General features: G+C 53.0%; 1 protein-coding gene across 2 annotated transcripts in view; it reads left to right on the top strand.

The window, feature by feature from the left end:
- The first annotated feature begins 6 nt into the window (after window positions 1-6).
- The window catches only part of PPP2R5D (protein phosphatase 2 regulatory subunit B'delta), a 41,196-nt gene continuing 18,713 nt past the window's right edge, over window positions 7-22,489 (top strand). For both annotated transcript variants that reach the window (XM_040430916.1, XM_040430917.1), the window contains exon 1: window positions 7-73. In XM_040430916.1, the coding sequence (XP_040286850.1) occupies window positions 12-73 (62 nt within the window). In that variant the 5' untranslated portion in view covers window positions 7-11. The remainder of the gene's footprint in view (window positions 74-22,489) is intronic.

The raw sequence follows: 22,489 nt of genomic DNA, 5'->3' as shown, positions 1-22,489 counted from the left end.
TGAAGCTCTTCATGGAGATGAATCAGAAGCTGTTTGATGACTGCACCCAGCAGTACAAGGCTGAGAAGCAGAGGTCAGCAGCCTTCTCTGCATTGGGTGACGTATTGTGGAATCGGGGACTGTATTTTGAATAAAAAGGATGTCTGTGTCTTAAAGGGGTTTTCCTATCTCAGACATTGAGTATGTCCCCATTGTCTGATAGGCGCATGTGCGGCTGTCCTCGATTCATTTTTATGGGGCCGCCGAATATAGCTGATCGTTGGCTAAGCTACTTACCTCGGCCCCATAGAAATGAATGGAAGTGGCAAGCGAAGTGCGCTCCCATTCATTTCTATAGGGATTCCGAAAATAGCCGAGCACGCCGCGGGCCAATAGGAAGGCTCGGTGGTGGCGGTGGACCCGTCATTGCCGGTGACCTCATTGTTTGCTTCTTTTGCAGCTCTGTTAACAAGATAGGTGTGGTCCCACCTCTGGGACCCGCACCTATCGGACAATGGGGGCATATGTCTGAGATGGGAATACCCCTTTAAATGGGTTTTCGGGAGTTCAATATTGATGATTTATTTTCCTCAATGCATGCCGAGCACAGCGCTGAAGAAAACCCCTTTAAAGGCCTGGGAGATCTTTGGAGGCAATTTATTTTTTATTGTTTCCAGCTTTACTCATTTTGGTCTAAGTCTTCCACTTGGAGCGCACTTGTGACCTCGCAGGCTTCCTGTTCTATGTCTCTTGCACTCTGCTCTGTTTTTGGTCCATGTCGGATCCAAAACATGTGCAAGGTGTCATCTGTGTGCTGTCCACAGCCGTGTGTAAGCTCTTGTGACAGTGGAGGAGCGAGGACCTGATCACAAGAGCTTACAATCTATGAGGAGCTAGGGGTGACACAGAAGTTAACAAGTGCATGTAAGGTCCAGCCATCTTTAACCCCTTAGTGACCACCCTTACTCATTTTTACAGCAGCAGCGACCCAGTCTAAGCGCCGCACAGGTCTCCCCTGCAGCGGTGAGCGGGGGCTCCGCTCTAACATGACAGCCGCGCTCCTACTCTAACAGCCCGGACTGGTAGGAGTGCCAATCCGGGCTGTTTAACCACTTACCTGCTGCAAGCAATGGCGCCCTCCACATGTAAGCGATGACAGGGAGAGCGGACTCCCTCTGCCTCCCATCGCAGGGGGCCCATTTGTGTATAGGCAGGCTGGGTCCTGGTGTAGGCCCCAAGCCTGCCTTGAGTGTTCCCCAGCAGGCTGCACCAGTATTAAAGTGCAGGGCACTATAGGGGCAGTGCATTGTATTTTAGAAGCAATCAAAAGATTGTGGGAATATTAAATGGTTTAAAAAAAAAAGTTTAAAAAAACATTTATTAAATTAAAAAATTATATTGAAAATATGGTTTTCAATGAATTTTTTTTAATCAAAAATCAAATCTTCCCTACATGTTTGGTATCGTCGCGTCTGTAACGACCTGCACTACACAAATATCATATAAATTGTCCCCTACGGTGAACACCGCAAAAAAAAAAAAAAAAAAAGGCCAGAATTGGTAAATTATTCTTAGTTGCCACCGAAAAAAATGAATAACAAGTGTTTAAAGTGTTTACCCCAAAATTATACGATCTTGGGAGGTGGTGATGCAAAATTATTTTGTTATTTTTTAAAAAAAAGAAAAGAAAAGGTGCTTTTATTGCACAAAAGTAATAAAACGTAAAAAAAAACTTCATATATTTGATATCGCCTAAGGGTTTTATCCTAATGCATTCTGAATGGAGAGCAATCTGTTCACGATGTCCTCAGTTCAGTCACTGTACGGTTTCAGTCACTGCGGCATGCTGCGGTATTTACAACATCCAAAATTCCAGAATACTCGCTGGAATGCCGGATCCGGCATTATTTTCCATTGAAATGCATTAATGACGGATCCGGCCCCAAGTGTTGCCGAAAACGGATCCAGTTTTGCGGTCTGCGCATCCGGATCCGTTTTTCCGGATGACAACCAGAGAGACGTATCTAGTATTCCAGTGCATTTGTGAGATGGATCCACAACCGGATCCGTCTACAAATGGTATCCGTTTGCATACAGATTGCCGGATGGAACTGCCTACCGGAATCCAACAACGCAAGTGTGAATGTACCGTTAATCGTACTGATCCAGAGAATGAAAAATTAACACAGCAAAAGTTATAACGTAAAAACTCAATGGCATTATTGCTGTTTTTCCCCATCTCCCTCCCAGAAAGAGTTAATAAAAGTTAGTCAGAAAGTTACATGTTCTCCCAAAATAGAGCCATTAAAACTACAACTTGTCCCGCAAAACCCAAGCCCTCGTACAGCTACATAGACCGAAAAATAAAATCCTTATAGCTCTTGGAAGGTGACGATGAAAAAGGAAGAAAAACGCTTGATCAGTAAGGCCCAAAACAGGCTGGTCAGTAAGGGGTTAACACAATAGGGGAGTAGGCATAAAGCTGCATGAGCCGTCACCAACCAATATGTGTAGTGCTTCCGAGTGCCGTGAGTGTTTGCTGATGGATCAGAAGAATGATGAAGACGTTAATGGAGAAGTTCCATTATAGGATGTGGTAGGCCAACCTAAAAAGATGTGTTTTTAGAGAGCTCCTAAAACTGGATGTTGTTAACCTAATTGCTTGGGGTAGAGCATTCCAGAGAACTTGTGCAGCTCGAAAGAACTTGAAGACTGGAGGGAGAAGTTCAGGTTATGGTGGATATCAGTCCAAAGTCATGAGGGAGGAAATCTATGGGGTGCATCACTGTGGAGAGCACAGGTAGGATGGTAGACAGAGATGAGGAGGAGATGTAGGAGGTGCAGGACTGTGGAGAGCACAGATAGGATGGTAGACAGAGATGAGGAGGGGATGTAGGGGGTGCAGCACTGTGGAGAGTACAGGTAGGGTGGTAGACAGAGATGAGGAGGAGATGTAGGAGGTGCAGCACTGTGGAGAGCACAGGTAGGATGGTAGACAGAGATGAGGAGGAGATGTAGGAGGTGCAGCACTGTGGAGAGCACAGGTAGGATGGTAGACAGAGATGAGGAGGAGATGTAGGAGGTGCAGCACTGTGGAGAGCACAGGTAGGATGGTAGACAGAGATGAGGAGGAGATGTAGGGGTGCAGCACTGTGGAGAGCACAGGTAGGATGGTAGACAGAGATGAGGAGGAGATGTAGGAGGTGCAGCACTGTGGAGAGTACAGGTAGGATGGTAGACAGAGATGAGGAGGAGATGTAGGAGGTGCAGCACTGTGGAGAGTACAGGTAGGATGGTAGACAGAGATGAGGAGGAGATGTAGGGGTGCAGCACTGTGGAGAGCACGGGTAGGGTGGTAGACAGAGATGAGGTGGAGATGTAGGAGGTGCAGCACTGTGGAGAGTACAGGTAGGATGGTAGACAGAGATGAGGAGGAGATGTAGGGGTGTAGCACTGTGGAGAGTACAGGTAGGATGGTAGACAGAGATGAGGAGGAGATGTAGGAGTGCAGCACTGTGGAGAGCACAGATAGGATGGTAGACAGAGATGAGGAGGGGATGTAGGGGGTGCAGCACTGTGGAGAGTACAGGTAGGGTGGTAGACAGAGATGAGGAGGAGATGTAGGAGGTGCAGCACTGTGGAGAGTACAGGTAGGATGGTAGACAGAGATGAGGAGGAGATGTAGAGGGTGCAGCACTGTGGAGAGTACAGGTAGGATGGTAGACAGAGATGAGGAGGAGATGTAGGGGGTGCAGCACTGTGGAGAGCACAGGTAGGATGGTAGACAGAGATGAGGAGGAGATGTAGGGGGTGCAGCACTGTGGAGAGCACAGGTAGGATGGTAGACAGAGATGAGGAGGACATGTAGGAGGTGCAGCACTGTGGAGAGCACAGGTAGGATGGTAGACAGAGATGAGGAGGAGATGTAGGAGGTGCAGCACTGTGTAGAGTACAGGTAGGATGGTAGACAGAGTGAGGAGGAGATGTAGGGGGTGCAGCACTGTGGAGAGTACAGGTAGGATGGTAGACAGAGATGAGGAGGAGATGTAGGAGGTGCAGCACTGTGGAGAGTACAGGTAGGATGGTAGACAGAGATGAGGAGGAGATGTAGGAGGTGCAGCACTGTGGAGAGTACAGGTAGGATAGTAGACAGAGATGAGGAGGAGATGTAGGGGGTGCAGCACTGTGGAGAGTACAGGTAGGATGGTAGACAGAGATGAGGAGGAGATGTAGGGGGTGCAGCACTGGGGAGAGTACAGGTAGGATGGTAGACAGAGATGAGGAGGAGATGTAAGGGGTGCAGCACTGTGGAGAGTACAGGTAGGATGGTAGACAGAGATGAGGAGGACATGTAGGGGTGCAGCACTGTGGAGAGTACAGGTAGGATGGTAGACAGAGATGAGGAGGAGATGTAGGGGTGCAGCACTGTGGAGAGCACAGGTAGGATGGTAGACAGAGATGAGGAGGAGATGTAGGAGGTGCAGCACTGTGGAGAGCACAGGTAGGATGGTAGACAGAGATGAGGAGATGTAGGAGGTGCAGCACTGTGGAGAGCACAGGTAGGATGGTAGACAGAGATGAGGAGGAGATGTAGGAGGTGCAGCACTGTGGAGAGTACAGGTAGGATGGTAGACAGAGATGAGGAGGAAATCTATGGGGTGCATCACTGTGGAGAGCACAGGTAGGATGGTAGACAGAGATGAGGAGGAGATGTAGGAGGTGCAGCACTGTGGAGAGTACAGGTAGGATGGTAGACAGAGATGAGGAGGAGATGTAGGAGGTGCAGCACTGTGGAGAGTACAGGTAGGATGGTAGACAGAGATGAGGAGGAGATGTAGGAGGTGCAGCACTGTGGAGAGCACAGGTAGGATGGTAGACAGAGATGAGGAGGAGATGTAGGAGGTGCAGCACTGTGTAGAGTACAGGTAGGATGGTAGACAGAGATGAGGAGGAGATGTAGGAGGTGCAGCACTGTGGAGAGTACAGGTAGGATGGTAGACAGAGATGAGGAGGAGATGTAGGAGGTGCAGCACTGTGGAGAGTACAGGTAGGATGGTAGACAGAGATGAGGAGGAGATGTAGGAGGTGCAGCACTGTGGAGAGTACAGGTAGGATGGTAGACAGAGATGAGGAGGAGATGTAGGAGGTGCAGCACTGTGGAGAGTACAGGTAGGATGGTAGACAGAGATGAGGAGGAGATGTAGGGGTGCAGCACTGTGGAGAACACAGGTAGGGTGGTAGACAGAGATGAGGAGGAGATGTAGGAGGTGCAGCACTGTGGAGAGTACAGGTAGGATGGTAGACAGAGATGAGGAGGAGATGTAGGGGTGCAGCACTGTGGAGAGTACAGGTAGGATGGTAGACAGAGATGAGGAGATGTAGGAGGTGCAGCACTGTGGAGAGTACAGTTCGGATGGTAGACAGAGATGAGGAGGAGATGTAGGCGGTGCAGCACTGTGGAGAGTACAGGTAGGATGGTAGACAGAGATGAGGAGGAGATGTAGGAGGTGCAGCACTGTGGAGAGTACAGGTAGGATGGTAGACAGAGATGAGGAGATGTAGGGGGTGCAGCACTGTGGAGAGTACAGGTAGGATGGTAGACAGAGATGAGGAGGAGATGTAGGAGGTGCAGCACTGTGGAGAGTACAGGTAGGATGGTAGACAGAGATGAGGAGGAGATGTAGGAGGTGCAGCACTGTGGAGAGTACAGGTAGGATGGTAGACAGAGATGAGGAGGAGATGTAGGGGGTGCAGCACTGTGGAGAGTACAGGTAGGATGGTAGACAGAGATGAGGAGGAGATGTAGAAGGTGCAGCACTGTGTAGAGCACAGGTAGGATGGTAGACAGAGATGAGGAGGAGATGTAGGGGTGCAGCACTGTGGAGAGCACAGGTAGGATGGTAGACAGAGATGAGGAGGAGATGTAGGAGGTGCAGCACTGTGGAGAACACAGGTAGGATGGTAGACAGAGATGAGGAGGAGATGTAGGGGGTGCAGCACTGGAGAGTACAGGTAGGATGGTAGACAGAGATGAGGAGGAGATGTAGGAGGTGCAGCACTGTGGAGAACACAGGTAGGATGGTAGACAGAGATGAGGAGGAGATGTAGGAGGTGCAGCACTGTGTAGAGTACAGGTAGGATGGTAGACAGAGATGAGGAGGAGATGTAGGAGGTGCAGCGCTGTGGAAAGCTTTGTGGGTGAAGGGCGTAGGCATCGGAGTAGCGAATAGAGAGGGGAGACCAATTTCTTAATGAGTTACAGCAATAGAGATAAAGAGGTCCTTACTCCTCCTGTTTCCTCTCTCTTTTCTAATAAACTGTAAGCTTCTGTGACCAGGTGCTCCTTCCATTATAAAGAGGAGACAAAAGAGGATTAAGTCTTGTTGTGATGTGTGAGAATGTAAGTTTCATAGTGTCAATGGCATGTAGATTTCTGAATATGTGACAAGTAGGAGCGTGCTGAGATGGTTGAAGACTTGTGACAGTGAAGGAAAGATGATTGTGGTCAAAGTGTAGGAGAGGAGGTTTAGTAAAGTCAGAAACTGAGTCTAAAAAAGACCAGGTCAAGTGTGTTACCATCTTTTTGCCTCTGAGAGAATGAACATTGTCAAAGTCCAAGAGAGGAGGTTGAGATAGGACTGTCTATGGTGATGTTAAAGTCTCCCAAAATGAGCTGGTAGTTCTGAGAAGTGTAGCAGCCAGGCAGCATAGTGATCCAGGATCTAGGTGACTGAGCCAGAGGGACGTATACAACCACCTCTTTTAGGGAGAGGGGATGAAAGAGTCTCTAAAGTTGGCAATGTAGGTGATGGTATTGGGGGAATCCCCTGGAAAGTTCATTGTGGGAAAAGAAGTATGCCGACTCCACTACCATGTCTTTTGTCAGGTCTGGGGGTATGTGAAAAATGTAAGCCACCATAAGAGAGAGCAGCAGGAGAAGCCTTGTCAGATTGCTGAATCCAGGTTTCGGTGAGGGCCAGCAGGTTAAGAGAATTAAGAAGCTGTGAATGTAGGGGAGTTTGTTACACACTGACTGTGGATTCCAGAGTGCGCAATTAAAAGTGGGAAGAGAAGACACACAACAAATGTTTGAGATTAACAGGCTTTATATGGGAGATGGAGAATGGTGGGTGCAAAGGTATGAAGAGAAACAGCAAATGGTTTTGTGATTTGTAAGAGAGCTTTTTATGCTGCACCCTGGGACATGATTGGTTAAGCCAATTCTGGAAGGTGAATAATGCTGTACATTGGTGAGGGAAGGAGAGAGGAGCTGTGATGAGAGTGTAATGGAGGGGTAACGAGAGAGGGGCTGATGTGGAGAGAGTGTAATGGAGGGTAACAGGGCGAGGGAAGGAGAGAGTGTAATGGTGGGTAACAGGGCGAGGGAAGGAGAGAGGGACTGATGTGGAGAGAGTGTAATGGAGGGTAACAGGGTGAGGGAAGGAGAGAGGGGCTGATGTGGAGAGAGTGTAATGGAGGGTAACAGGGTGAGGGAAGAGAGAGGGGCTGATGTGGAGAGAGGGAAATGGAGGTAACAGGGTGAGGGAAGGAGAGAGGGGCTTGATGTGGAGAGAGTGTAATGAGGGTAACAGGGTGAGGGAAGGAGAGAGGGGCTGATGTGGAGAGAGTGTAATGGAGGGTAACAGGGTGAGGGAAGGAGAGAGGGGCTGATGTGGAGAGAGTGTAATGGAGGGTAACAGGGTGAGGGAAGGAGAGAGGGGCTGATGTGGAGAGAGTGTAATGGAGGGTAACAGGGTGAGGGAAGGAGAGAGGGGCTGATGTGGAGAGAGTGTAATGGAGGTAACAGGGTGAGGGAAGGAGAGAGGGGCTGATGTGGAGAGAGTGTAATGGAGGGTAACAGGGTGAGGGAAGGAGAGAGGGGCTGATGTGGAGAGAGTGTAATGGAGGGTAACAGGGTGAGGGAAGGAGAGAGGGGCTGATGTGGAGAGAGTGTAATGGAGGGTAACAGGGTGAGGGAAGGAGAGAGGGGCTGATGTGGAGAGAGTGTAATGGAGGGTAACGGGGGTGAGGGAAGGAGAGAGGAGCTGATGTGGAGAGAGTGTAAGGGAGGGTAACAGGGTGATGGAAGGAGAGAGGGGCTGATGTGGAGAGAGTGTAATGGAGGGTAACAGGGTGAGGGAAGGAGAGAGGGGCTGATGTGGAGAGAGTGTAATGGAGGGAACAGGGTGAGGGAAGGAGAGAGGGGCTGATGTGGAGAGAGTGTAATGGAGGGTAACAGGGTGAGGGAAGGAGAGAGTGTAATGGAGGGTAACAGGGCGAGGGAAGGAGAGAGGGGCTGATGTGGAGAGAGTGTAATGGAGGGTAACAGGGTGAGGGAAGGAGAGAGTGTAATGGAGGGTAACAGGGTGAGGGAAGGAGAGAGGGGCTGATGTGGAGAGAGTGTAATGGAGGTAACAGGGTGAGGGAAGGAGAGAGGGGCTGATGTGGAGAGAGTGTAATGGAGGGTAACAGGGTGAGGGAAGGAGAGAGGGGCTGATGTGGAGAGAGTGTAATGGAGGGTAACGGGGCGAGAGAAGGAGAGAGTGTAATGGAGGGTAACGGGGCGAGAGAAGGAGAGAGTGTAATGGAGGGTAACAGGGCGAGGGAAGGAGATAGTGTAATGGAGGGTAACAGGGCGAGGGAAGGAGAGAGTGTAATGGAGGGTAACGGGGCGAGAGAAGGAGAGAGTGTAATGGAGGGTAACAGGGCGAGGGAAGGAGAGAGTGTAATGGAGGTAACAGGGTGAGGGAAGGAGAGAGGGGCTGATGTGGAGAGAGTGTAATGGAGGTAACAGGGAGAGGGAAGGAGAGAGGGGCTGATGTGGAGAGAGTGTAATGGAGGTAACAGGGTGAGGGAAGGAGAGAGGGGCTGATGTGGAGAGAGTGTAATGGAGGGTAACAGGGTGAGGGAAGGAGAGAGGAGCTGATGTGGAGAGAGTGTAATGGAGGGTAACAGGGTGAGGGAAGGAGAGAGGGGCTGATGTGGAGAGAGTGTAATGGAGGTAACAGGGTGAGGGAAGGAGAGAGGGACTGATGTGGAGAGAGTGTAATGGAGGGTAACAGGGTGAGGGAAGGAGAGAGGGGCTGATGTGGAGAGAGTGTAATGGAGGTAACAGGGTGAGGGAAGGAGAGAGGGGCTGATGTGGAGAGAGTGTAATGGAGGTAACAGGGAGAGGGAAGGAGAGAGGGGCTGATGTGGAGAGAGTGTAATGGAGGGTAACAGGGAGAGGGAAGGAGAGAGGGGCTGATGTGGAGAGAGTGTAATGGAGGGTAACAGGGTGAGGGAAGGAGAGAGGGGCTGATGTGGAGAGAGTGTAATGGAGGGTAACAGGGTGAGGGAAGGAGAGAGGGGCTGATGTGGAGAGAGTGTAATGGAGGGTAACAGGGTGAGGGAAGGAGAGAGGGGCTGATGTGGAGAGAGTGTAATGGAGGTAACAGGGTGAGGGAAGGAGAGAGGGGCTGATGTGGAGAGAGTGTAATGGAGGGTAACAGGGTGAGGGAAGGAGAGAGGGGCTGATGTGGAGAGAGTGTAATGGAGGGGTAACAGGGTGACGGAAGGAGAGAGGGGCTGATGTGGAGAGAGTGTAATGGAGGGTAACAGGGTGATGGAAGGAGAGAGGGGCTGATGTGGAGAGAGTGTAATGGAGGTAACAGGGTGAGGGAAGGAGAGAGGGGCTGATGTGGAGAGAGTGTAATGGAGGGGTAACAGGGTGAGGGAAGGAGAGAGGGGCTGATGTGGAGAGAGTGTAATGGAGGGTAACAGGGTGAGGGAAGGAGAGAGGGGCTGATGTGGAGAGAGTGTAATGGAGGTAACAGGGTGAGGGAAGGAGAGAGGGGCTGATGTGGAGAGAGTGTAATGGAGGGTAACAGGGTGAGGGAAGGAGAGAGGGGCTGATGTGGAGAGAGTGTAATGGAGGTAACAGGGTGAGGGAAGGAGAGAGGGGCTGATGTGGAGAGAGTGTAATGGAGGTAACAGGGTGAGGGAAGGAGAGAGGGGCTGATGTGGGGAGAGTGTAATGGAGGGTAACAGGGTGAGGGAAGGAGAGAGGGGCTGATGTGGAGAGAGTGTAATGGAGGGTAACAGGGTGAGGGAAGGAGAGAGGGGCTGATGTGGAGAGAGTGTAATGGAGGTAACAGGGTGAGGGAAGGAGAGAGGGGCTGATGTGGAGAGAGTATAATGAAGGGGTAACAGGGTGAGGGAAGGAGAGAGAGGCTGATGTGGAGAGAGTGTAATGGAGGTAACAGGGTGAGGGAAGGAGAGAGGGGCTGATGTGGAGAGAGTGTAATGGAGGTAACAGGGTGAGGGAAGGAGAGAGGGGCTGATGTGGAGAGAGTGTAATGGAGGGTAACAGGGTGAGGGAAGGAGAGAGGGGCTGATGTGGAGAGAGTGTAATGGAGGTAACAGGGTGAGGGAAGGAGAGAGGGGCTGATGTGGAGAGAGTGTAATGGAGGGTAACAGGGTGAGGGAAGGAGAGAGGGGCTGATGTGGAGAGAGTGTAATGGAGGGTAACGGGGCGAGAGAAGGAGAGAGTGTAATGGAGGGTAACGGGGCGAGAGAAGGAGAGAGTGTAATGGAGGGTAACAGGGCGAGGGAAGGAGATAGTGTAATGGAGGGTAACAGGGCGAGGGAAGGAGAGAGTGTAATGGAGGGTAACGGGGCGAGAGAAGGAGAGAGTGTAATGGAGGGTAACGGGGCGAGAGAAGGAGAGAGTGTAATGGAGGGTAACGGGGTGAGGGAAGGAGAGAGGGGCTGATGTGGAGAGAGTGTAATGGAGGTAACAGGGTGAGGGAAGGAGAGAGGGGCTGATGTGGAGAGAGTGTAATGGAGGGTAACAGGGTGAGGGAAGGAGAGAGGGGCTGATGTGGAGAGAATGTAATGGAGGTAACAGGGTGAGGGAAGGAGAGAGGGGCTGATGTGGAGAGAGTGTAATGGAGGGTAACAGGGCGAGGGAAGGAGAGAGGGGCTGATGTGGAGAGAGTGTAATGGAGGGTAACAGGGCGAGGGAAGGAGAGAGGGGCTGATGTGGAGATAGTGTAATGGAGGGTAACAGGGTGAGGGAAGGAGAGAGGGGCTGATGTGGAGAGAGTGTAATGGAGGTAACAGGATGAGGGAAGGAGAGAGGGGCTGATGTGGAGAGAGTGTAATGGAGGTAACAGGGTGAGGAAAGGAGAGAGGGGCTGATGTGGAGAGAGTGTAATGGAGGTAACAGGGCGAGGGAAGGAGAGAGAGGCTGATGTGGAGAGAGTGTAATGGAGGGTAACAGGGCGAGGGAAGGAGAGAGGGGCTGATGTGGAGATAGTGTAATGGAGGGTAACAGGGTGAGGGAAGGAGAGAGGGGCTGATGTGGAGAGAGTGTAATGGAGGTAACAGGATGAGGGAAGGAGAGAGGGGCTGATGTGGAGAGAGTGTAATGGAGGTAACAGGGTGAGGAAAGGAGAGAGGGGCTGATGTGGAGAGAGTGTAATGGAGGGTAACAGGGTGAGGGAAGGAGAGAGGGACTGATGTGGAGAGAGTGTAATGGAGGGTAACAGGGCGAGGGAAGGAGAGAGGGGCTGATGTGGAGAGAGTGTAATGGAGGTAACAGGGTGAGGGAAGGAGAGAGGGGCTGATGTGGAGAGAGTGTAATGGAGGTAACAGGGTGAGGGAAGGAGAGAGGGGCTGATGTGGAGAGAGTGTAATGGAGGTAACAGGGTGAGGGAAGGAGAGAGGGGCTGATGTGGGGAGAGTGTAATGGAGGGTAACAGGGTGAGGGAAGGAGAGAGGGGCTGATGTGGAGAGAGTGTAATGGAGGTAACAGGGTGAGGGAAGGAGAGAGGAGCTGATGTGGGGAGAGTGTAATGGAGGGTAACAGGGTGAGGGAAGGAGAGAGGGGCTGATGTGGAGAGAGTGTAATGGAGGTAACAGGGTGAGGGAAGGAGAGAGGAGCTGATGTGGGGAGAGTGTAATGGAGGGTAACAGGGTGAGGGAAGGAGAGAGGGGCTGATGTGGAGAGAATGTAATGGAGGTAACAGGGTGAGGGAAGGAGAGAGGGGCTGATGTGGAGAGAGTGTAATGGAGGGTAACAGGGTGAGGGAAGGAGAGAGGGGCTGATGTGGAGAGAGTATAATGGAGGGTAACAGGGAGAGGGAAGGAGAGAGGGGCTGATGTGGAGAGAGTGTAATGGAGGGTAACAGGGTGAGAGAAGGAGAGAGGGGCTGATGTGGAGAGAGTGTAATGGAGGGTAACAGGGTGAGGGAAGGAGAGAGGGGCTGATGTGGAGAGAGTGTAATGGAGGTAACAGGGTGAGGGAAGGAGAGAGGGGCTGATGTGGAGAGAGTGTAATGGAGGGTAACAGGGCGAGGGAAGGAGAGAGGGGCTGATGTGGAGAGAGTGTAATGGAGGGTAACAGGGTGAGGGAAGAAGAGAGGGGCTGATGTGGAGAGAGTGTAATGGAGGTAACAGGGTGAGGGAAGGAGAGAGGGGCTGATGTGGAGAGAGTGTAATGGAGGTAACAGGGTGAGGGAAGGAGAGAGGGGCTGATGTGGAGAGAGTGTAATGGAGGTAACAGGGTGAGGGAAGGAGAGAGGGGCTGATGTGGAGAGAGTGTAATGGAGGTAACAGGGTGAGGGAAGGAGAGAGGGGCTGATGTGGAGACAGTGTAATGGAGGTAACAGGGTGAGGGAAGGAGAGAGGGGCTGATGTGGAGAGAGTGTAATGGAGGGTAACAGGGTGAGGGAAGGAGAGAGGGGCTGATGTGGATAGAGTGTAATGGAGGGGTAACAGGGTGAGGGAAGGAGAGAGGGGCTGATGTGGAGAGAGTGTAATGGAGGTAACAGGGTGAGGGAAGAAGAGAGGGGCTGATGTGGAGAGAGTGTAATGGAGGGTAACAGGGTGAGGGAAGGAGAGAGGGGCTGATGTGGAGAGAGTGTAATGGAGGTGACAGGGCGAGGGAAGGAGAGAGGGGCTGATGTGGAGAGAGTGTAATGGAGGGTAACAGGGTGAGGGAAGGAGAGAGGGGCTGATGTGGAGAGAGTGTAATGGAGGTAACAGGGTGAGGGAAGGAGAGAGGGACTGATGTGGAGAGAATGTAATGGAGGTAACAGGGTGAGGGAAGGAGAGAGGGGCTGATGTGGAGAGAGTGTAATGGAGGGTAACAGGGCGAGGGAAGGAGAGAGGGGCTGATGTGGAGAGAGTGTAATGGAGGGGTAACAGGGCGAGGGAAGGAGAGAGGGACTGATGTGGAGAGAGTGTAATGGAGGGTAACAGGGTGAGGGAAGGAGAGAGGGGCTGATGTGGAGAGAGTGTAATGGAGGTAACAGGGTGAGGGAAGGAGAGAGGGGCTGATGTGGAGAGAGTGTAATGGAGGTAACAGGGTGAGGGAAGGAGAGAGGGGCTGATGTGGAGAGAGTGTAATGGAGGGTAACAGGGTGAGGGAAGGAGAGAGGGGCTGATGTGGAGAGAGTGTAATGGAGGGTAACAGGGAGAGGGAAGGAGAGAGGGGCTGATGTGGAGAGAGTGTAATGGAGGGTAACAGGGAGAGGGAAGGAGAGAGGGGCTGATGTGGAGAGAGTGTAATGGAGGTAACAGGGTGAGGGAAGGAGAGAGGGGCTGATGTGGAGAGAGTGTAATGGAGGGTAACAGGGTGAGGGAAGGAGAGAGGGGCTGATGTGGAGAGAGTGTAATGGAGGGTAACAGGGTGAGGGAAGGAGAGAGGGGCTGATGTGGAGAGAGTGTAATGGAGGTAACAGGGTGAGGGAAGGAGAGAGGGGCTGATGTGGAGAGAGTGTAATGGAGGGTAACAGGGAGAGGGAAGGAGAGAGGGGCTGATGTGGAGAGAGTGTAATGGAGGTAACAGGGTGAGGGAAGGAGAGAGGGACTGATGTGGAGAGAGTGTAATGGAGGGTAACAGGGTGAGGGAAGGAGAGAGGGGCTGATGTGGAGAGAGTGTAATGGAGGTAACAGGGTGAGGGAAGGAGAGAGGGGCTGATGTGGAGAGAGTGTAATGGAGGTAACAGGGTGAGGGAAGGAGAGAGGGACTGATGTGGAGAGAATGTAATGGAGGTAACAGGGTGAGGGAAGGAGAGAGGGGCTGATGTGGAGAGAGTGTAATGGAGGGTAACAGGGCGAGGGAAGGAGAGAGGGGCTGATGTGGAGAGAGTGTAATGGAGGGGTAACAGGGCGAGGGAAGGAGAGAGTGTAATGGAGGTAACAGGATGAGGGAAGGAGAGAGGGGCTGATGTGGAGAGAGTGTAATGGAGGTAACAGGGTGAGGAAAGGAGAGAGGGGCTGATGTGGAGAGAGTGTAATGGAGGTAACAGGGCGAGGGAAGGAGAGAGGGGCTGATGTGGAGAGAGTGTAATGGAGGGTAACAGGGTGAGGGAAGGAGAGAGGGACTGATGTGGAGAGAGTGTAATGGAGGGTAACAGGGCGAGGGAAGGAGAGAGGGGCTGATGTGGAGAGAGTGTAATGGAGGTAACAGGGTGAGGAAAGGAGAGAAGGGCTGATGTGGAGAGAGTGTAATGGAGGTAACAGGGTGAGGGAAGGAGAGGGGCTGATGTGGAGAGAGTGTAATGGAGGTAACAGGGTGAGGGAAGGAGAGAGGGGCTGATGTGGAGAGAGTGTAATGGAGGTAACAGGGTGAGGGAAGGAGAGAGGGGCTGATGTGGAGAGAGTGTAATGGAGGGTAACAGGGCGAGGGAAGGAGAGAGGGGCTGATGTGGAGAGAGTGTAATGGAGGGTAACAGGGTGAGGGAAGGAGAGAGGGGCTGATGTGGAGAGAGTGTAATGGAGGGTAACAGGGCGAGGGAAGGAGAGAGGGGCTGATGTGGAGAGAGTGTAATGGAGGGTAACAGGGCGAGGGAAGGAGAGAGGGGCTGATGTGGAGAGAGTGTAATGGAGGGTAACAGGGCGAGGGAAGGAGAGAGGGGCTGATGTGGAGAGAGTGTAATGGAGGGTAACAGGGTGAGGGAAGGAGAGAGGGGCTGATGTGGAGAGAGTGTAATGGAGGTAACAGGGTGAGGGAAGGAGAGAGGGGCTGATGTGGAGAGAGTGTAATGGAGGGTAACAGGGTGAGGGAAGGAGAGAGGAGCTGATGTGGAGAGAGTGTAATGGAGGGTAACAGGGTGAGGGAAGGAGAGAGGAGCTGATGTGGAGAGAGTGTAATGGAGGGTAACAGGGTGAGGGAAGGAGAGAGGGGCTGATGTGGAGAGAGTGTAATGGAGGTAACAGGGTGAGGGAAGGAGAGAGGGGCTGATGTGGAGAGAGTGTAATGGAGGGTAACAGGGCGAGGGAAGGAGAGAGTGTAATGGAGGGTAACAGGGCGAGGGAAGGAGAGAGTGTAATGGAGGGTAACAGGGCGAGGGAAGGAGAGAGTGTAATGGAGGGTAACAGGGCGAGGGAAGGAGAGAGTGTAATGGAGGGTAACAGGGTGAGGGAAGGAGAGAGGGGCTGATGTGGAGAGAGTGTAATGGAGGGTAACAGGGTGAGGGAAGGAGAGAGGGGCTGATGTGGAGAGAGTGTAATGGAGGGTAACAGGGTGAGGGAAGGAGAGAGGGGCTGATGTGGAGAGAGTGTAATGGAGGGTAACAGGGTGAGGGAAGGAGAGAGGGGCAGATGTGGAGAGAGTGTAATGGAGGGTAACAGGGTGAGGGAAGGAGAGAGGGGCTGATGTGGAGAGAGTGTAATGGAGGGTAACAGGGTGAGGGAAGGAGAGAGGGACTGATGTGGAGAGAGTGTAATGGAGGGTAACAGGGCGAGGGAAGGAGAGAGTGTAATGGAGGGTAACAGGGCGAGAGAAGGAGAGAGGGGCTGATGTGGAGAGAGTGTAATGGAGGGTAACAGGGTGAGGGAAGGAGAGAGGGGCTGATGTGGAGAGAGTGTAATGGAGGGTAACAGGGCGAGGGAAGGAGAGAGGGGCTGATGTGGAGGGAGTGTAATGGAGGGTAACAGGGTGAGGGAAGGAGAGAGGGGCTGATGTGGAGAGAGTGTAATGGAGGTAACAGGGTGAGGGAAGGAGAGAGGGGCTGATGTGGAGAGAGTGTAATGGAGGGTAACAGGGTGAGGGAAGGAGAGAGGGGCTGATGTGGAGAGAGTGTAATGGAGGTAACAGGGTGAGGGAAGGAGAGAGGGGCTGATGTGGAGAGAGTGTAATGGAGGTAACAGGGTGAGGGAAGGAGAGAGGAGCTGATGTGGAGAGAGTGTAATGGAGGGTAACAGGGCGAGGGAAGGAGAGAGGGGCTGATGTGGAGAGAGTGTAATGGAGGTAACAGGGTGAGGGAAGGAGAGAGGGGCTGATGTGGAGAGAGTGTAATGGAGGTAACAGGGTGAGGGAAGGAGAGAGGGGCTGATGTGGAGAGAGTGTAATGGAGGGTAACAGGGTGAGGGAAGGAGAGAGGGGCTGATGTGGAGAGAGTGTAATGGATGTAACAGGGTGAGGGAAGGAGAGAGGGGCTGATGTGGAGAGAGTGTAATGGAGGGTAACAGGGTGAGAGAAGGAGAGAGGGGCTGATGTGGAGAGAGTGTAATGGAGGGGTAACAGGGTGAGGGAAGGAGAGAGGGGCTGATGTGGAGAGAGTGTAATGGAGGGTAACAGGGTGAGGGAAGGAGAGAGGGGCTGATGTGGAGAGAGTGTAATAGAGGGTAACAGGGTGAGGGAAGGAGAGAGAGGGGCTGATGTGGAGAGAGTGTAATGGAGGTAACAGGGTGAGGGAAGGAGAGAGGGGCTGATGTGGAGAGAGTGTAATGGAGGTAACAGGGTGAGAGAAGGAGAGAGGGGCTGATGTGGAGAGAGTGTAATGGAGGGTAACAGGGTGAGGGAAGGAGAGAGGGGCTGATGTGGAGAGAGTGTAATGGAGGTAACAGGGTGAGGGAAGGAGAGAGGGGCTGATGTGGAGAGAGTGTAATGGAGGTAACAGGGCGAGGGAAGGAGAGAGTGTAATGGAGGGTAACAGGGCGAGGGAAGGAGAGAGTGTAATGGAGGGTAACAGGGCGAGGGAAGGAGAGAGTGTAATGGAGGGTAACAGGGCGAGGGAAGGAGAGAGTGTAATGGAGGGTAACAGGGTGAGGGAAGGAGAGAGGGGCTGATGTGGAGAGAGGGGCTGATGTGGAGAGAGTGTAATGGAGGGTAACAGGGTGAGGAAAGGAGAGAGGGGCTGATGTGGAGAGAGTGTAATGGAGGTAACAGGGTGAGGGAAGGAGAGAGGGGCTGATGTGGAGAGAGTGTAATGGAGGGTAACAGGGTGAGGGAAGGAGAGAGGGGCTGATGTGGAGAGAGTGTAATGGAGGGTAACAGGGCGAGTGGAGGAGAGAGGGGCTGATGTGGAGAGAGTGTAATGGAGGGTAACAGGGCGAGGGAAGGAGAGAGGGGCTGATGTGGAGAGAGTGTAATGGAGGGTAACAGGGTGAGGGAAGGAGAGAGGGGCTGATGTGGAGAGAGTGTAATGGAGGGTAACAGGGTGAGGGAAGGAGAGAGGGGCTGATGTGGAGAGAGTGTAATGGAGGGTAACAGGGTGAGGGAAGGAGAGAGGGGCTGATGTGGAGAGAGTGTAATGGAGGTAACAGGGCGAGGGAAGGAGAGAGTGTAATGGAGGGTAACAGGGTGAGGGAAGGAGAGAGGGGCTGATGTGGAGAGAGTGTAATGGAGGGTGACAGGGTGAGGGAAGAAGAGAGGGGCTGATGCGGAGAGAGTGTAATGGAGGGTAACAGGGTGAGGGAAGGAGAGAGGGGCTGATGTGGAGAGAGTGTAATGGAGGTAACAGGGTGAGGGAAGGAGAGAGGGGCTGATGTGGAGAGAGTGTAATGGAGGGTAACAGGGTGAGGGAAGGAGAGAGGGGCTGATGTGGAGAGAGTGTAATGGAGGTAACAGGGTGAGGGAAGGAGAGAGGGGCTGATGTGGAGAGAGTGTAATGGAGGGTGACAGGGTGAGGGAAGAAGAGAGGGGCTGATGCGGAGAGAGTGTAATGGAGGGTAACAGGGTGAGGGAAGGAGAGAGGGGCTGATGTGGAGAGAGTGTAATGGAGGTAACAGGGTGAGGGAAGGAGAGAGGGGCTGATGTGGAGAGAGTGTAATGGAGGTAACAGGGAGAGGGAAGGAGAGAGGGGCTGATGTGGAGAGAGTGTAATGGAGGGTAACAGGGTGACGGAAGGAGAGAGGGGCTGATGTGGAGAGAGTGTAATGGAGGGGTAACAGGGTGAGGGAAGAAGAGAGGGGCTGATGTGGAGAGAGTGTAATGGAGGTAACAGGGTGAGGGAAGGAGATAGGGGCTGATGTGGAGAGAGTGTAATGGAGGGTAACAGGGTGAGAGAAGGAGAGAGGGGCTGATGTGGAGAGAGTGTAATGGAGGTAACAGGGTGAGGGAAGGAGAGAGGGGCTGATGTGGAGAGAGTGTAATGGAGGGGTAACAGGGTGAGGGAAGGAGAGAGGGGCTGATGTGGAGAGAGTGTAATGGAGGGTAACAGGGTGAGGGAAGGAGAGAGGGGCTGATGTGGAGACAGTGTAATGGAGGGTAACAGGGTGAGGGAAGGAGAGAGGGGCTGATGTGGAGAGAGTGTAATGGAGGGGTAACAGGGCGAGGGAAGGAGAGAGGGGCTGATGTGGAGAGAGTGTAATGGAGGGGTAACAGGGTGAGGGAAGGAGAGAGGGGCTGATGTGGAGAGTGTAATGGAGGTAACAGGGTGAGGGAAGGAGAGAGAGGCTGATGTGGAGAGAGTGTAATGGAGGGTAACAGGGTGAGGGAAGGAGAGAGGGACTGATGTGGAGAGAGTGTAATGGAGGGTAACAGGGTGAGGGAAGGAGAGAGGGGCTGATGTGGAGAGAGTGTAATGGAGGGGTAACAGGGCGAGGGAAGGAGAGAGGGACTGATGTGGAGAGAGTGTAATGGAGGGTAACAGGGTGACGGAAGGAGAGAGGGGCTGATGTGGAGAGAGTGTAATGGAGGGGTAACAGGGCGAGGGAAGGAGAGAGGGACTGATGTGGAGAGAGTGTAATGGAGGGTAACAGGGTGACGGAAGGAGAGAGGGGCTGATGTGGAGAGAGTGTAATGGAGGGGTAACAGGGCGAGGGAAGGAGAGAGGGACTGATGTGGAGAGAGTGTAATGGAGGGTAACAGGGCGAGGGAAGGAGAGAGGGGCTGATGTGGAGAGAGTGTAATGGAGGGGTAACAGGGCGAGGGAAGGAGAGAGGGGCTGATGTGGAGAGAGTGTAATGGAGGGGTAACAGGGTGAGGGAAGGAGAGAGGGGCTGATGTGGAGAGTGTAATGGAGGTAACAGGGTGAGGGAAGGAGAGAGGGGCTGATGTGGAGAGAGTGTAATGGAGGTAACAGGGTGAGGGAAGGAGAGAGGGGCTGATGTGGAGAGAGTGTAATGGAGGGTAACAGGGTGAGGGAAGGAGAGAGGGGCTGATGTGGAGAGAGTGTAATGGAGGTAACAGGGTGAGGGAAGGAGAGAGGGGCTGATGTGGAGAGTGTAATGGAGGTAACAGGGTGAGGGAAGGAGAGAGGGGCTGATGTGGAGAGAGTGTAATGGAGGGTAACAGGGTGAGGGAAGGAGAGAGGGGCAGATGTGGAGAGAGTGTAATGGAGGGTAACAGGGTGAGGGAAGGAGAGAGGGGCTGATGTGGAGAGAGTGTAATGGAGGTAACAGGGTGAGGGAAGGAGAGAGGGGCTGATGTGGAGAGAGTGTAATGGAGGTAACAGGGTGAGGGAAGGAGAGAGGGGCTGATGTGGAGAGAGTGTAATGGAGGGTAACAGGGCGAGGGAAGGAGAGAGGGGCTGATGTGGAGAGAGTGTAATGGAGGGTAACAGGGTGAGGGAAGGAGAGAGGGGCTGATGTGGAGAGAGTGTAATGGAGGTAACAGGGTGAGGGAAGGAGAGAGGGGCTGATGTGGAGAGAGTGTAATGGAGGTAACAGGGTGAGGGAAGGAGAGAGGGGCTGATGTGGAGAGAGTGTAATGGAGGTAACAGGGTGAGGGAAGGAGAGAGGGGCAGATGTGGAGAGAGTGTAATGGAGGTAACAGGGTGAGGGAAGGAGAGAGGGGCTGATGTGGAGAGAGTGTAATGGAGGGTAACAGGGTGAGGGAAGGAGAGAGGAGCTGATGTGGAGAGAGTGTAATGGAGGGTAACAGGGTGATGGAAGGAGAGAGGGGCTGATGTGGAGAGAGTGTAATGGAGGGTAACAGGGTGAGGGAAGGAGAGAGGGGCTGATGTGGAGAGAGTGTAATGGAGGGTAACAGGGTGAGGGAAGGAGAGAGGGGCTGATGTGGAGAGAGTGTAATGGAGGGTAACAGGGTGAGGGAAGGAGAGAGTGTAATGGAGGGTAACAGGGTGAGGGAAGGAGAGAGGGGCTGATGTGGAGAGAGTGTAATGGAGGGTAACAGGGTGAGGGAAGGAGAGAGTGTAATGGAGGGTAACAGGGTGAGGGAAGGAGAGAGGGGCTGATGTGGAGAGAGTGTAATGGAGGTAACAGGGTGAGGGAAGGAGAGAGGGGCTGATGTGGAGAGAGTGTAATGGAGGGTAACAGGGTGAGGGAAGGAGAGAGGGGCTGATGTGGAGAGAGTGTAATGGAGGGTAACGGGGCGAGAGAAGGAGAGAGTGTAATGGAGGGTAACGGGGCGAGAGAAGGAGAGAGTGTAATGGAGGGTAACAGGGCGAGGGAAGGAGAGAGTGTAATGGAGGTAACAGGGCGAGGGAAGGAGAGAGGGGCTGATGTGGAGAGAGTGTAATGGAGGTAACAGGGAGAGGGAAGGAGAGAGGGGCTGATGTGGAGAGAGTGTAATGGAGGGTAACGGGGCGAGAGAAGGAGAGAGTGTAATGGAGGGTAACAGGGCGAGGGAAGGAGAGAGTGTAATGGAGGTAACAGGGCGAGGGAAGGAGAGAGGGGCTGATGTGGAGAGAGTGTAATGGAGGTAACAGGGAGAGGGAAGGAGAGAGGGGCTGATGTGGAGAGTGTAATGGAGGTAACAGGGTGAGGGAAGGAGAGAGGGGTTGATGTGGAGAGAGTGTAATGGAGGGTAACAGGGAGAGGGAAGGAGAGAGGGGCTGATGTGGAGAGAGTGTAATGGAGGTAACAGGGTGAGGGAAGGAGAGAGGGGCTGATGTGGAGAGAGTGTAATGGAGGGTAACAGGGTGAGGGAAGGAGAGAGGAGCTGATGTGGAGAGAGTGTAATGGAGGGTAACAGGGTGAGGGAAGGAGAGAGGGGCTGATGTGGAGAGAGTGTAATGGAGGTAACAGGGTGAGGGAAGGAGAGAGGGGCTGATGTGGAGAGAGTGTAATGGAGGTAACAGGGTGAGGGAAGGAGAGAGGGACTGATGTGGAGAGAGTGTAATGGAGGGTAACAGGGTGAGGGAAGGAGAGAGGGGCTGATGTGGAGAGAGTGTAATGGAGGGTAACAGGGTGAGGGAAGGAGAGAGGGGCTGATGTGGAGAGAGTGTAATGGAGGTAACAGGGTGAGGGAAGGAGAGAGGGGCTGATGTGGAGAGAGTGTAATGGAGGGTAACAGGATGAGGGAAGGAGAGAGGGGCTGATGTGGAGAGAGTGTAATGGAGGTAACAGGGTGAGGGAAGGAGAGAGGGGCTGATGTGGGGAGAGTGTAATGGAGGGTAACAGGGAGAGGGAAGGAGAGAGGGGCTGATGTGGAGAGAGTGTAATGGAGGGTAACAGGGAGAGGGAAGGAGAGAGGGGCTGATGTGGAGAGAGTGTAATGGAGGGTAACAGGGTGAGGGAAGGAGAGAGGGGCTGATGTGGAGAGAGTGTAATGGAGGTAACAGGGTGAGGGAAGGAGAGAGGGGCTGATGTGGAGAGAGTGTAATGGAGGGTAACAGGGTGAGGGAAGGAGAGAGGGGCTGATGTGGAGAGAGTGTAATGGAGGGTAACAGGGTGAGGGAAGGAGAGAGGTGCTGATGTGGAGAGAGTGTAATGGAGGTAACAGGGTGAGGGAAGGAGAGAGGGGCTGATGTGGAGAGAGTGTAATGGAGGGTAACAGGGAGAGGGAAGGAGAGAGGGGCTGATGTGGAGAGAGTGTAATGGAGGGTAACAGGGTGAGGGAAGGAGAGAGGGGCTGATGTGGAGAGAGTGTAATGGAGGTGTAACAGGGTGAGGGAAGGAGAGAGGGGCTGATGTGGAGAGAGTGTAATGGAGAGGTAACAGGGTGAGGGAAGGAGAGAGGGGCTGATGTGGAGAGAGTGTAATGGAGAGGTAACAGGGTGAGGGAAGGAGAGAGGGGCTGATGTGGAGAGAGTGTAATGGAGGGTAACAGGGTGAGGGAAGGAGAGAGGGGCTGATGTGGAGAGAGTGTAATGGAGGTAACAGGGTGAGGGAAGGAGAGAGGGGCTGATGTGGAGAGAGTGTAATGGAGGGGTAACAGGGCGAGGGAAGGAGAGAGGGGCTGATGTGGAGAGAGTGTAATGGAGGGTAACAGGGTGAGGGAAGGAGAGAGGGGCTGATGTGGAGAGAGTGTAATGGAGGGGTAACAGGGTGAGGGAAGGAGAGAGGGGCTGATGTGGAGAGAGTGTAATGGAGGTAACAGGGTGAGGGAAGG

This window comes from Bufo bufo, chromosome 4, assembly GCF_905171765.1.
Source record: "Bufo bufo chromosome 4, aBufBuf1.1, whole genome shotgun sequence".
NCBI lineage: Eukaryota > Metazoa > Chordata > Amphibia > Anura > Bufonidae > Bufo > Bufo bufo.
This window is presented reverse-complemented; position numbering and strand designations above follow the sequence as displayed.